This window comes from Anser anser (assembly GCF_964211835.1).
Source record: "Anser anser genome assembly, chromosome: 4".
NCBI classification, from domain to species: domain Eukaryota; kingdom Metazoa; phylum Chordata; class Aves; order Anseriformes; family Anatidae; genus Anser; species Anser anser.
The window spans coordinates 5,362,460-5,375,822 of NC_139724.1; the positions used below are offsets into that span (position 1 = coordinate 5,362,460).

Consider the following 13,363-nt stretch of genomic DNA (forward strand, 5'->3'; position numbering starts at 1 on the left):
GAACTTACATATGCATATGCTGAGGACTGAGAACTAATGTGGGAGTGCTTGAGTATTTGGCTGTGTTCAGTATGAATGTATGAAGTCCTCTTTTTTTTCTTTTTCATTGCTTTTTTATGATTTACCTCAAAGGAGCTCAGCCTCCTGTGTGTTGGGAAACAACTGGGCTGAGAGCAGCGTGGCTCAGAACATAGGCAGTTGAAATGGTCGAGGTGACCTTACCTATGAGACATCTGTCTGCATCATAAAAACTCTGCAACATCTGGAGCGCTTGTTTTGCTGGACGTGGCTAGATTTAGGAAAATTGAAAGATGTTACAAAGGCTGAGCTCAATAAGAAGAATTTTCATTAACAATAATCCCTGAACAAATATTTGTGTATGGGCACAAACTACTTGAAACTCCATATAAATGTTCCTTTTCATGAGACCTTTTCCTTTTCATATTGCCTTTGAAGTTTCTTAATAAGTTTAGAACTTTGTTCCCTCTGAACCAACTGGGGGCAAATGCTGATTTCATTTACACTGATTTACTAATATTACTTTGAACGAAACTGATACACCATGTTTCTTTCGCAAGAAGCGTTTTCCTAAGGTATTTCATTACTTCCAGAAGGGATGAAAGCCAAAAAGTAAATGGGTGCACACACGAGCAGCCCAATCAGCTATTCAAATATGTCAGAACCTCACAATGTTTTAGCTTGAAAAAAAAGCAGTGTGGGCTGTTTCTCAGAAATTCTCAGTGCTTTTGTTTTCCCTAAGTTGATTCACATTTCTGTAACGAATCTCTTTGTTGTAACCCTGCACTGGGTTATCATCCTTCAGTTGCCTCTTGGGAAGGTTTTATCAGCTTGTTGATTATTTATTTATTTATTAGGTTGTTTTACAGAAAGCAAAGTATTTTAACTTTCCTACCACAAGGACCTTGCTGGTTCTGACCCTGGTTTTGTTAGCTGTCTTTTCTGTATTAACTTCTGTATTCCCATCTTGTCACAATCTCTTTGGTCCTTGGCAGTGGCAATATCTTTTCTTTCAGGCATGCTGACCTCTCCCGTTCCCTTTGAAGCACTTACGATCATATCCAAGAGCTGCATTCCAGCTGTGGCGCCTTCTGAGGTACTGAATATATTAAGATAAAAAGAAATAAGCTGAGCTATATTAATAAGAAGCTTAAATGTTTATGCAGGCATAAGCTTTGAGAAATTAGATACCCAGAAATAAGGCTTTAATAGGAATGATGAAGTAGCTAAACTGGAAGTCCAAAGAATGATGCTCTTTTTCAGTGTGTTCTGGTCCAGTCGGTGGTCATTTAACATTTATTACTATTGTAACTATTTTACTGTCTAAGTGAAGGACACTTTTCTTACAGAACATACCATGAAAAAAAATCAGATTCTTTAAAGCATCCATCCTTTGTCTTAATTTTTAAGTTCAGGAAAGTAATTGTGACTAACATCTATTCTCATATCTCATTTCTCTTAATATTTCTCTTATGCATTATAGAAACCTAGGTAGGGGTAACCTTTTGTATAATCATAAAAACAAGGGGAACTTTTTTTTCTTTTTAAAGAGGAGGCAATACAAAGATTGTACACTAATCAGAGTCATCTGGCTGCAGAATTGAGGTAGATACGACACCAAGGAGGAGTGAAAATGGAGTGGTTTAATAAGATGGCAAATCCAGTGTTAGAGTACATAGTACAGGGTCAAATACGTCATTGGTAAGTGATATCAAGGATCAAACAGAGGATCATTTTGCTAGTTGAAATGTGGTTGGAGAGGGTAGCTTTGCCCTGGTGGGTTTTATATCAGAATAGGTGTCATCTGTCCTTCAGTGCCCATCTAGAAGTGTGTATAATTTAGGCTCTGGCTAACTTGGGAGAAGTGTAATTTCTGTGCTCACGTTGATGGCAGAGCAAGTTTGTGCTGTTCTACCAAATGTTATTTTGTGATCTGGTATAAAATGTAAGAGACTCAGAAACATCCTCTGTCTATAACCTTTAGGGTGTCCCATGGGGAAGCACAGGGTTTGCAGGTTCTTTGGGGCTGTTATTGCTGACTCTCTGGGTCCTACTTTTGTATGTTAATGTTTAGAGAGAGAGAGAGAGGTGGAAAATTGCCTGGGGCCCATTTTTTTTTCTTCAGCATCCTGGATGGCTAACAGGAGGCTCACAAATGGTCTTCCTCCAGTACAAAGCAGTGCTCGAGACTCCTTTTCTCAAAGCTGCATACAAACACTGTTATTTCTACAGTGCAGATAAAGGGCTAAAACAACAAGAAGTGCTTCTGTGCTGTGGCTGACTTTGTCGTCTTTGGCCACCTTGGCAAGATATCATCTTTAATCACGTTTGTAATTGTATCTTATTAAATTGGTCAAAAAAGATTTTTTTTTTTTTTTTTTTAACTCAATGCAGAGGAAAGTTACATATACCCAGAGTTCTGGTTTGGGGATAATCTTGCATGAAGTCAGCAGAATCAATTCATATCCTTAAAGTTATGTACATGTTTGGGTGCCTCAGCAAACTGCAAATTTTCAGTATTTCTGAAACAGTTTTCAGCTGGAACAGTGTTCAAATTGATGGTGTTTAGTTTCTATGCTTAAAAATGGCACTGTTGTATTTTCACCCTAGCAGAAGTGAACAAAACCAGAAATGGAGACTCCTCTGAAATTAGTTGAGGGGTGATAGGCATATCAGTGGGACATGCCAAAGTTGTATTCCAACTCTGTTTGACTTGAGAGAGGATGATTTTCACAGTTGTTTCCTTGGCATCATATCTGTTCATAGATGCTTAATTAGATTTTTTTTCTGCCCCAAACATTTGTTCTGGGAGCTCAGCTAGATGGATGTTAAGAATAATTCCTTCTATAAAAGGATCATAAGCATACAAGCAACAGGTGAAATTCAAGTAGTGTATAGGCCAGTACGTACCTCTACGTCTTTTTTAGCTTCAGGTAGACCCTGTCTTGGTGGTGTGAACAATGCCAATGGCCTGAACATTTCTGTGAATTTTCATGTAAATGGAGCATGAGCAAACAGATAAGGGAATTGAGTAGAGAACATAAAACTTAATAAGAAATAGGTTTGCATATTGCAAAACAGATTTATATGTTTTTTGTCTGAGAGAGAACTTATTTTTTAATTCTGTTTTGGCCACAAAGGACTTTGTGCTGTGGAAGAATGAAGACCTTAGACTTCAGATGTTGCCTTCTTTATTTCATTAATGTTAATACAGGAAATCAAAAAAGATCACAAAAACACTATGTCTCATTATCAGGATGTTTCTTTTGATTCTGAACATGCCAGCAAAGAATGCTTGATCCAGCAACATCAAAAGATGAAGCCATTTGTGCTTAGTTGGTTTGCCTTAGATTTTTTTTTTTCTTCAAGACAGAAGGTTTAGCTTTTTTTCCTAAACTCCAAAGCATGAGACTGCAACTGTACATCTCTTATTGCATCTGTATTTTATGGGAATATCTTACTCAGAGCACAACAGATGGACTCATTTTAGCCGAGACACAGAATCTTCAAATGTTATAGTATTAATATGTAGATACATAGGCGTATACTTTTATTACTGAGAGGCAGAGGCTGTTGATTTTAGTGCTTCTATGCTAGGAAAAATAACTAGCAGCAGAAAGCCTGCAGCATTAAATTCTTTATAGCTTTTTAATACCAAAGATGACTACATGAAGAATAGTTGCTGAATCAATTATTGACTATTTTTATATAGCTACTGTGTGATATATTTTTTTTCCAACTGATCATATACAGGTCACTTAAAATTGTTTTGATGATTCTAGCTGTGCAGAAGTTGTCAAAAATTCCCTGTTGGGTTTCAGCCAACACACACCCCACTGCATTAAAAAATAGAAGAAAATATTATAACTAACACATTTTAATTACAGCAGTGACTATGTTTTACTTCAGACCAGAAGCCAGTGGCTGTGTTTCAAGTTTCAGTCAGAGCAGCCTTGACATTACTGTAGATGAAATATGTTCGGTTTTTACACAGATGGCTTAACAGACCTGGGAAGTTCCATTGTACAGGTTTTGTTGATAGCTTGTAGTGGATTTGTGTCTTAGAAATGAGCTGATACAGTTTGGTTACTTTAACTGCCCACACTGCACTAAAAGATGCACTGCGGACTAAGTATATGGCATATAAACAGGCAATAGTCTTACTGCAAAAATATGTATTTTATAACACCAAAAATATTGAAATGAGTGGAATCTTTGTTTGTGTGGTTTGACCCTCGATAAAGCATAAAACCCTTCTGACAGGCTTGCTCTAGATAACTTCAAGTCAGTGACAGCTAAACTGTACAGGGAGACACCTGAGAGCCAGTTAAACATGATGAAGTGTTGTTTTGCATATTTTGCCAGTTTGGAAGATATATATTTCACCTCTTGAAAGTTTTCCTATAATATTCCACATCTGATGACAAATCCAAGGTGACAGTTGGAAGGCTCTTTCTATTGTTTCATGCTTTCCAGTATGTTTGGAGTGGATCAAGGTTGTAATGAATTCCAGAAAACCAAGAGAATTTCCATCCTGCACAATATCCAAATGTGGATCTGTACTCAACAATAAATGCAATAATGGACGAGTCTGTGGGGCTGGAGAGCACGGGGGATTCACAATTGGGTATGGACCCTCTTGTTCACCTTTTCAAATTTAGACCAGGTGAGCAGCAGCTAATGGATTTCCCTGTTAGCTCCTGGGTGGTCTTTGTCAGAAGGTAGCTGCAAGGAAGAAACACCCAAGTGGTGAGACGGAGGATCCAGGTGATCTCAGACACATGCTGCACGCTCTTCTGTTGGTGGACCCTGAGGGTCACAGGTGGTTTTGTAGGGACCAGTACTACTGCGCTGCACCCTTCTCTGCCAGAAATGGTTGTTTAGGAAGCAGCCGGTCTTCTGTCTCCCATACAGCTTATGCAGGGCTGGCTCCAGGTGCATACAAGACAAGAAAAGGGATGACTTCCAGCAGCTCCAGTGCATCTTGTTGGCCCGCACCATGTCCCTGGAAGTCCTGAGGGTGATGCAAGGGCATGCAGGAGGCAGCTACAGAGAGGGGTGTGGAGGGAGCAGCGCAGCAGTCAGGTACAGCTCCCACCTCTTTCTGTAAGCAGGACTTGCCATCTCAGCTCTCCAGTGCTTTTTGTCCAAATTACACCTCTTTCTTTTTTGCCCCTTCCTTTTTTCTTTTCTCATGAGTGCTTTCTGTACCGATCATTTTCTTTACCTCAATATTTTCAAGAGGTGTTTATTTAGAAGTGAGGTACCTTATAGGCTCTAAAATGAAATAATGTTTATCCTGTCTCATGGATGTTTAAGCTGCCTCCTTAGAAGAGAGTCAGCCAGCACATTAATACAACAGCACTACAGAGAAAAATTCAAAATTCACTTATTTGATAATGTTAAAAATTTGAGCCACCATTTTTGCACTTCATGTGCATATAGTAGTTTCCCCAGCTTCTATGAAATAGCTGAGGATTTTCACCTCAGTACATGGTTTATGTCCCTTGAGGTGCATTTGTAGTCTTTCTATTCAGGCAGCACCAAAAGAATGCTTTTTTCAGGCCATTTGTTCTTCCTCTAAGGAAAAATATTTACTGGAACTGTGTGAATTACTCAAAGTATGAAAAACTAATGCTTTTAAACATACTACAGACCAAAAACTGAAGTGATTTTGTCTACACTGTGAACTTGAAGCATGGGGCTAGCTCCAGAAGGACCAGTATAGACACATGCTGCCAACTAAATATCTTGCTAGGGACTTGGGACCCCAAAACAACATGGTCTTGTCCTCGTACTGCATGAATATGTTTCAGTTGTTAACAGAACTTTTTTCAGGTGTTGTGTGCTGACTTAGCTGTACTTGTCTGAAGCCACCTTTTAGTCCATGCTTTTTTGAATAATCTCAGATTACTCTGTGCTTCCACGTGAAATCCTATTCAGTTCACATGACTAGGTGGCTTGGATGTCAAAGTAGGTAAGATCTGATGTCTTGGCATTTTGAATTTATGAGGAATAAACTGCGAGGTGAAACTTTTTGAGGGAGCTGCAGCAAGGTGTGTGTGAGAGATGATAAAGTTACTTCTGCAAAGACATGACCAAAGAAAACATTTGTCTGAGTCTGTATGCTGTCTTGCACAGTTGTGGTTGTTACAAGTTGAACAGTTCTCAACATAATTTGAAGATGCAAATAGTTATCAGTTGTATTTTTGTGTTTATACACTGTATTTTTCTCCATTTTTTCCCTTTCTGAAATGTCTCGATAAGAAGCAGTAAATGTAAGTCGGGGTCGCAAACTTCTTATATTCTGGCAGCAGATAGCAGTGTGAGAGCAAATTTGAAAGAAAGTGTTAAGCTTTAAAGGTCTGCAGTTTGACAGGCTGTTATCTTTTATCCTTCCAGCACAAATCTTTATGCTGACTTCTCCTGTATCCCTCCATTCCCTGGGGGAACTTGGGTTCACTCGCATGTTGCTGGACAAGAGACAAAGAAGGTCTGTTCAACACGTGTAGAGCAGATGCTCAGGGGAGGATGGGGGAATTTTCCAGTGCAGTTACTGTAATATCCATTGCTGCTGTCTTGCTCCCTGTGTAAGCACTGCTGGGCTCTGCAGAGCTACTCTTGAGGATTTTCCCATCTTGGAGATGGGCCACCCAGAGAGCTGCCCCTGCAGACATTTGCATATCAGAAATGCTGTTGGAGGGTGTCACCTGCTTCCGCGCCCAGGGAGCACTTTTGGAGAAAGAAGAATAAAATAGATTGAAACACTGAATGGCTTGCGTCTCAGAGATACAGCTCTGGATTATGTGGGAGCATGGGGCCAGCAGAAAACATTTGCCACTCCTGCCCCTCATAGCAATAGTAATGCAAGCAGGCACCCCTTTTCCTTGCTCTGTGATCAAGGAAGGACGGCAGGAGGTGAGGGGGTATTATGAGTCACATAGTCATCTGAGGTAAGTAGGTATATTACATAGTCATGTAACATAGGCAGATGGAGCTGAAAATACAGCTATTTAAGAAATACAGAAACCTCTTACGGAGGTACTTGATCCTGCAGAGCAGGGGCACGGAAAGGCACTAAGATTGGGATAACAGGAGAAAGGACAAGGTGTGGAGAAATTAGTCTGAGGCATAAAACAGACATGATGAATTTTTATTCTGTTTTCAACAGCACATGGGATCTCAACAAAAATATACATGGGAGAGAATTTGCCCTTCCTCATCAATTTTTTGTAATGTTAGATTCCAACCCAGCCTAGCTAAAGCAGCAAATAATTGTTCTGCTACAGCTCACCAGAGGATCAAACATGAAGTCAAAATGAAAATATAGTCTACTGCTATACATCACTGTTCCCCAGGCTCTGCAATGGCACCTGACCAATGGAGCAAGCAATCACACTTAAAAACAGCCCTGTGCTAGGCTGCTACAGAGCTGTGTGACTACTGAATGGCTTCATCATAGCTCAATATGGCTCAGTTACTGCTTACATAAATCAAACTTGGGGACCCCTGATTAGAATGAGGATTTGGGGACTCACTAAGCGCCTTTTCAGGTAGGACAAACGTTTCAAGAGGGAAATACTTGCAGCACGAAGTTCCCAGAACAGGGAGGTGTTTCTCCAAATTCAGAAAATAAAAACCTGTGCCTGGTCTTGACAGAAAACAGAAATGTCACTGTGACATGTAGCAACCTGCCAAAAACGGGGAGTGTGAAACTTTACCATCCAGCCTGGAAAAGGGTCCAGGCTGCTTCTCCTCTCTCTGAGGAAAGCTGTGCACAGCTGTATTTTTGCATGTGTACAAATACATACAATAGGTTAATGAGTCTATTTTGTTCTCAAGAAATGATGGAATGATTTGCTCTACATAGTGTGTTTTGGCTCCCCTGGGTCATCTGGGTTCGTGATTGTCCCGGGATGGCTGTGACATAGGCTAAGGCAGATGAAACATTGCCTTGAGCTTATTAGTTGCAGCATATAATTTTATTTAGCTGTTTGAGACTGGAAGAAAAGCATTCAAAGCACTTTTCAGATGGGCAATGTCTTCCTAGGTGGAGAGTATCTCAGCTGTATCGAAAGAATTTCTTGTTTTTTGTCTGTTAGTCCTACCCTTTTACAGTAGGTTGCTATGCAATGTCGACTAAGGGGAATAAATGTGATATGCTTGATAGTTATATCCATTTCTCTCTGAGATATCCCAGAAGACAATGTTGGATACCTTTTCCGCTACCTCTATTCTTATTTGCTGCCAGGTTCTGTCCTGTTACAAGCAGAGTTACTACAGGTGACAAATTCTGCAAAGTAGCTACGTTCTGGTCATTCTCTTTCAACAGGCTGGAAGGATTGTTTTTTGGGATATGATCTGAGGTGGAGTATCATTCCCTTGTGTTGGATTAATTACTGCAGCTTCCCAACTGATGTGCAGGAGCACCAAAGTGCAGAAGCGCTCAGGTCGGATGTTTGGCAGTCAGAGCAGGCTGGCAAAGCTGACTTTTCTCAGGTTAAAATTGTAGCTGTGGCAAGCACAATTCTATTTTTTTAAATTTTTTTTTTTTAATTTATTTTTGTGGAAGTAACAAACTCTGACCAGGTAGGTTACAGTCATTAGGTGTCATAAATAACAGTGGAAGAGTTTCAAGAAATATGACGTTGCTTTCTTCCTTCAAGTGACTCAGGACATTGAACACATGATGCTGAATGGAACTTCAAAATATTTCCCCAATTCATTTGAAATGCTTTAAAACTGCTAGGCTCAAGACAGATGAGATGTATTCTTTTAAAGTATCGTGATGAATGTCAAAAATATGAACTCCCTTTACACAAATTTAGTGACACAACAACAAACCTGCTTTGAACGCTGAGTGTCTTTAATGACCTTGGTAATTTTCACTCGCTTTACGTGAAGTTGTTTACCTTCTTTATTACTGAAACTCCTAGAAATTAAATTAGTTTTTTTATGACCTTTCATAAAACATTTTCAAAAATTACCCTGTAAATGAAGTGGATAATAAGTAAGAGAGTATCTAACGTGTGGCAAAGAAAACTAAGAGACCATAGTGGAAAGAAAAGGTGTAACATAACCGTCACCTCCAAGTTCAGTAAAATGGGATGGTGGGAAACTTGAATTTTGTAGAACATAAAGGATCATAAAGATGGCATGGAAATGTGTGCATGTTTGAGGTGGGGGGTTTCTGGAACATATTTTCATAAATCAATAACATGGTCAAGTGGCTTTATTTTTATGGTTTCCTGAGGCTATTGCTATTTTATAAAGATTAGTCCACTGGAAATCCAGAGTTTCCTGTTTTTATTATTCACAATTTACACTGTGGTTTAGACTAAACTGTCCTTGGCAGTTTTAGAAGACATGCTTTTTACTGTGTTGCTGCTTCCTTATGCTATTGCTCTATTACATATCACAGTGAGTTTAATTTTTAAAAACAATAACCTAAATGCAGGGTTTTCTTTTTATTAGCCTGGCTTCTTATTTAAACATGCATTCTGCTGCTGCCTCTTATACACACACACATATATATATATATTTATTTTTACATACTAGAATCACAGTGCTTATTATTTGTTCAGTCTGCTTTCAAAATAAAAGCATCTCTACTTCAGATAGAGAAGCTGTCTTTGAGTCCTTGAATTGGCAAGTAAAGCACTTGCCCGGTTGTAATCACATCATCTGGGTTTCAGCTGAATTGTTTAGTGCTTGAAGTTCCTGTGTTAAAGCAGCTTGGTTGCAATTTCAGTATCAACTTAACACTGTCCAGAATGGTCTTGCATTTAAGTACCATACAGCTTTGGTTAGAAGGGATCATTTGGACCTTTCGTCACATCAGCTGCCTTTCTGAGGGCATGGTGCTCCTAGTTTGTCTAATACAGTGAAAATATGCAAGTCACACAGCTGAGGTTCATACAGAAGAATTCTAGGTTGCCAATAGTTTTACGGGATGGTTTTTGAACTTCTTGTAAGTGTAAGCCTTTCTCCCTTTTCCTGCGCTCTGTGGTTGGATATTAATATATATTAAAATTTAGGAATTACTTTAAATGTTATTTTTGAGTGCGATGTGAATACATATTCCTTAGAGGAGATTTGGTATTCTCATTCTTTTGGTATTACTACTTTGTCTCTCTTGCCTACCAAAAAAAAAAAAAAAAAAAGGAAGGAAAAAAAGTTCATCTGACCCTGAAATTCCAGATGCCTGAGATTAAAAGAAAGGGCTGGGTTATCCCATAATCTATACTGGCACTATAGCTGCTAAGTAATTTAATGTGAATGCTGTGGAAATGATGATGTATGCCATCAATTGCTGTGAACACAGCTGTGTTTCATCAATCTCTGTTTCCCATAATGAAACAGAGAACTATCAATGACTCTTACACATTTGATGTCAGCATTAGGGTAGGTCTGAAGTTTAATTATTTTATGGGGTTTGGTCTCAGTCATCTTGGGTCCTCCCGTTTTCTTATTGTTTTTGTTCGGTAGCAAGTGAGGCATCATTGCTTTAATAGCTAACAAAGAGAAAACTCAAATGAAAAAATTCCGCTTTGTTCATGGGAACTGAGATAGAAAGCGACAATATCCCACTTTTAGACTGACTTTGCTGTTCTGTCATTCATCAGATGACAGTTAAATCAGTTTCCTTTCTGGCTGACAAGATAGCCCGAGTCAGGGTTGATCAACCACTACACCCTTCCAGCCTAACGTTTGCTTAGTAGTGGATTGTCGCTTCTTTATTTTTCCCCTGTGTTTGTCTCTGCTTCTTCTCTTGTCGTAAGAGATGTTTCTTTGTGTCCATCCCTTTTTACCTTGATACCGTATTCAATTAAGTTCCAGTAATACTTTTCCTCAAAATCCTCCTTATCCTCACCTCAGGCTGTTGGGGAACGTTCTCTTGGGCTTTAGCTCACTGATGAATAATGGCAAGGCTCTAAAGTTGCTGTGCTGCACTGCGCTGATGGAAAACCTCAGATGACATGGTTCTGGGATCCCTATATTGTGTTTTTCATAGTCGCTAAGCCAAAACGGGGTTTGATTTACTGGGACTTAAGTCAGTAGTGCCGGCCGTGACATGGGGCAAAAGCCTCGATCCAAATGGTTATAAGACAGTGAGTGGATGCTGTAATACCCTTTTCCCATGTTACTGGTTTTATGTGGGAGCCTCTGCCAGGTTGTCGTATGGATACAATATACTACAAAGTATGCTAGCAGAACTCGTTATCTGGGTCAGGCAGTGATTTATCTTTCCTGCATGATTTAAAGGATTTGATATACTTGTATATGTCACCTTATTATAGACTAGCTCTGTTTATATTTATCAGCTTCTCATACATACGGAAATAAAACTTCCGCACGCTTCCCGTAGCAGCTTTGCAATGCATGTCATGAATGTAACAGAATTTTGGCTCAAGTCAAACATGCTTCTCCTGTGTTTTATTTACATCTACCTATCAGTGGTAAAAGTGTCTTCATTTATGAAGTCAAAATACAATGAATTAAGACTTCATAAGCAATGTGGAATCTCCATATATAACAGAAAAGGTGCAAGCTGTGTACATAAATTTGTTCTCAGTTTAATATTAAAGATCCCTATCTAGAGCTGTCTTTTCAGGGACTGGGAGGGTAATCCTCAGGCTACATTTAGACAGTCTTGATATAGTGCAAGAACAGAAATTCCCAGTTCTGCTATCTCGGTGATAATTTTTAATACCAACTGTGCTGTAGAAATGATAGTTCCTCCCTCTGTTTTTTGACCACTTGTACTTTAATCTTTCATCCTCTCAGTCCAGAAGTACTTAATTTTGTCTACTACTTGAGGGAAGAGTGCTTTTTTTTTTAATAAAATACTTTAGTCTGGGTATTGGGCTGTATTGTTTGGTATATCCTGGTGCAAGTCTAATGAGTGGTACTAGTGGGATGATACAGTATGTACAATCATAATATAGTTTTGAATCTAGTCAGAAATTACCTAAATAAGTGCCATAATGTGGGTGACTTTGCAAAGCACGTCGTGCTTCACAGTTGTGATATTGTATCACATTGGTGAAATGTATGGGAGCAGAGGTGGGTATTTCTAATAATAACATCAAATTTTATAGCATGAATTATAGACTTGAAAAAAGGCAATAAACATTATTCGTCCTAGTATGTTTTTGTTTTAGTACCTATTACTATTTTTTTTAGTATTGCTGGGCGGCGGTCCAAACACTATGTATAATTTTACCAAGCCCTTTGTAAATACATGCCTCAAAAATAATTACTTCTTCTTGTCTTCTGCTAGAGCATAGATATATGTCTCCCCAAGTAAGCCCAGAAAGAGACACAGAAATCTCTATAATATACTTGGATTTGACTTGCAAGGAGAAGTGGGTTATTAAAAGAAATAGAAGAAAAATGAAAGAAAACCTATGCCTTTATTGAACAGAATAAAGGAGGAAAGAGAAGGTTGATTTAATCTATTGATTTGCTGTGAAGTAAAAGAACAGATGTTTTCAGTTAGGTCCCTGGATAAAATTCAGTAGGCGCCACTAATACTTACGGACTGGTGACTTCTGATAAGATTTTGAAAATTGATGTCTTCTGCTGTTACCAAATGGATATGGCAGGTTACACTGCTGTAGGTGACTCATTTCAGAATACTTTAATATAGAAGCAATATCTCATTTTCCTAGACTGAGAGAAAAACAAGAAATGTTTTGCCAACAGTTTTCAGCTCCAAAGACATGTCAGCCATTAAGAGTTTAATGCCTATGGTAGGTAGTGAAACACACAAAGCTCCTTTGTTGTAGGTCTGCATCCTTTTGTGTGCCTAGAAAAAGGATATCTGAGGTGCTCAGGGAGATGTGATTAAACTGTGGAAGTGCTGGAAGCAAGTCATTTCAACATTGGTCTAGTTTATTCATCTGCCTCGCCTTCGACAGACCCAAACAAAAGTGAGGTGACTGGAATCTTTTCTTCACATTTCTCATACGAGGAAGACCAAAGGCCTTCAGGTTATTTTTGATGCGTAGCTTCTATGCATTTAAATACATGCACACATGCATGAAGTGACTTCTAAATCCACTTTGCCTTTGTTTAGTTTTGCAGTGTCTTTTCTTTCCCTTTCTGTTCTTTTTTCTTTCCCTTTCCCTTTCATGCAGGGTGCAGTGGCCTAAAAGGACAGTTCAGGTTTTGGTACCACACATAGAAGGGCTTGTGGCAACAGTGGAACTCATCTGTAAGACCTGGGCTACAAAACACAGCACTGGGATTCCACACTGGGGCAGGCTAGTCATTGGGGGAAATTTCTGGAGAATTCAGAAAACCTATACAAGGCACTGAGGCTCTTGATGAGAGACTTCTG

At 39.1% G+C, this 13,363-nt stretch overlaps 1 protein-coding gene across 5 annotated transcripts in view; it reads left to right on the forward strand.

Moving 5' to 3' along the window:
- Positions 1 to 13,363, forward strand: part of DKK2 (dickkopf WNT signaling pathway inhibitor 2) — a 151,272-nt gene that overhangs the window by 59,314 nt on the left and 78,595 nt on the right. For 3 of the 5 annotated variants that reach the window (XM_083835569.1, XM_083835570.1, XM_083835571.1), the window contains one exon: positions 4,933 to 5,103. In XM_083835569.1, coding sequence (XP_083691695.1) covers positions 5,052 to 5,103 — 52 coding nt within the window. In that variant the 5' untranslated portion in view covers positions 4,933 to 5,051. Of the gene's footprint in view, positions 1 to 1,032; positions 1,115 to 4,932; positions 5,104 to 13,363 lie in introns of those variants that run through there. The other 2 variants (XM_083835572.1, XM_083835574.1) reach the window with 2 other exon arrangements.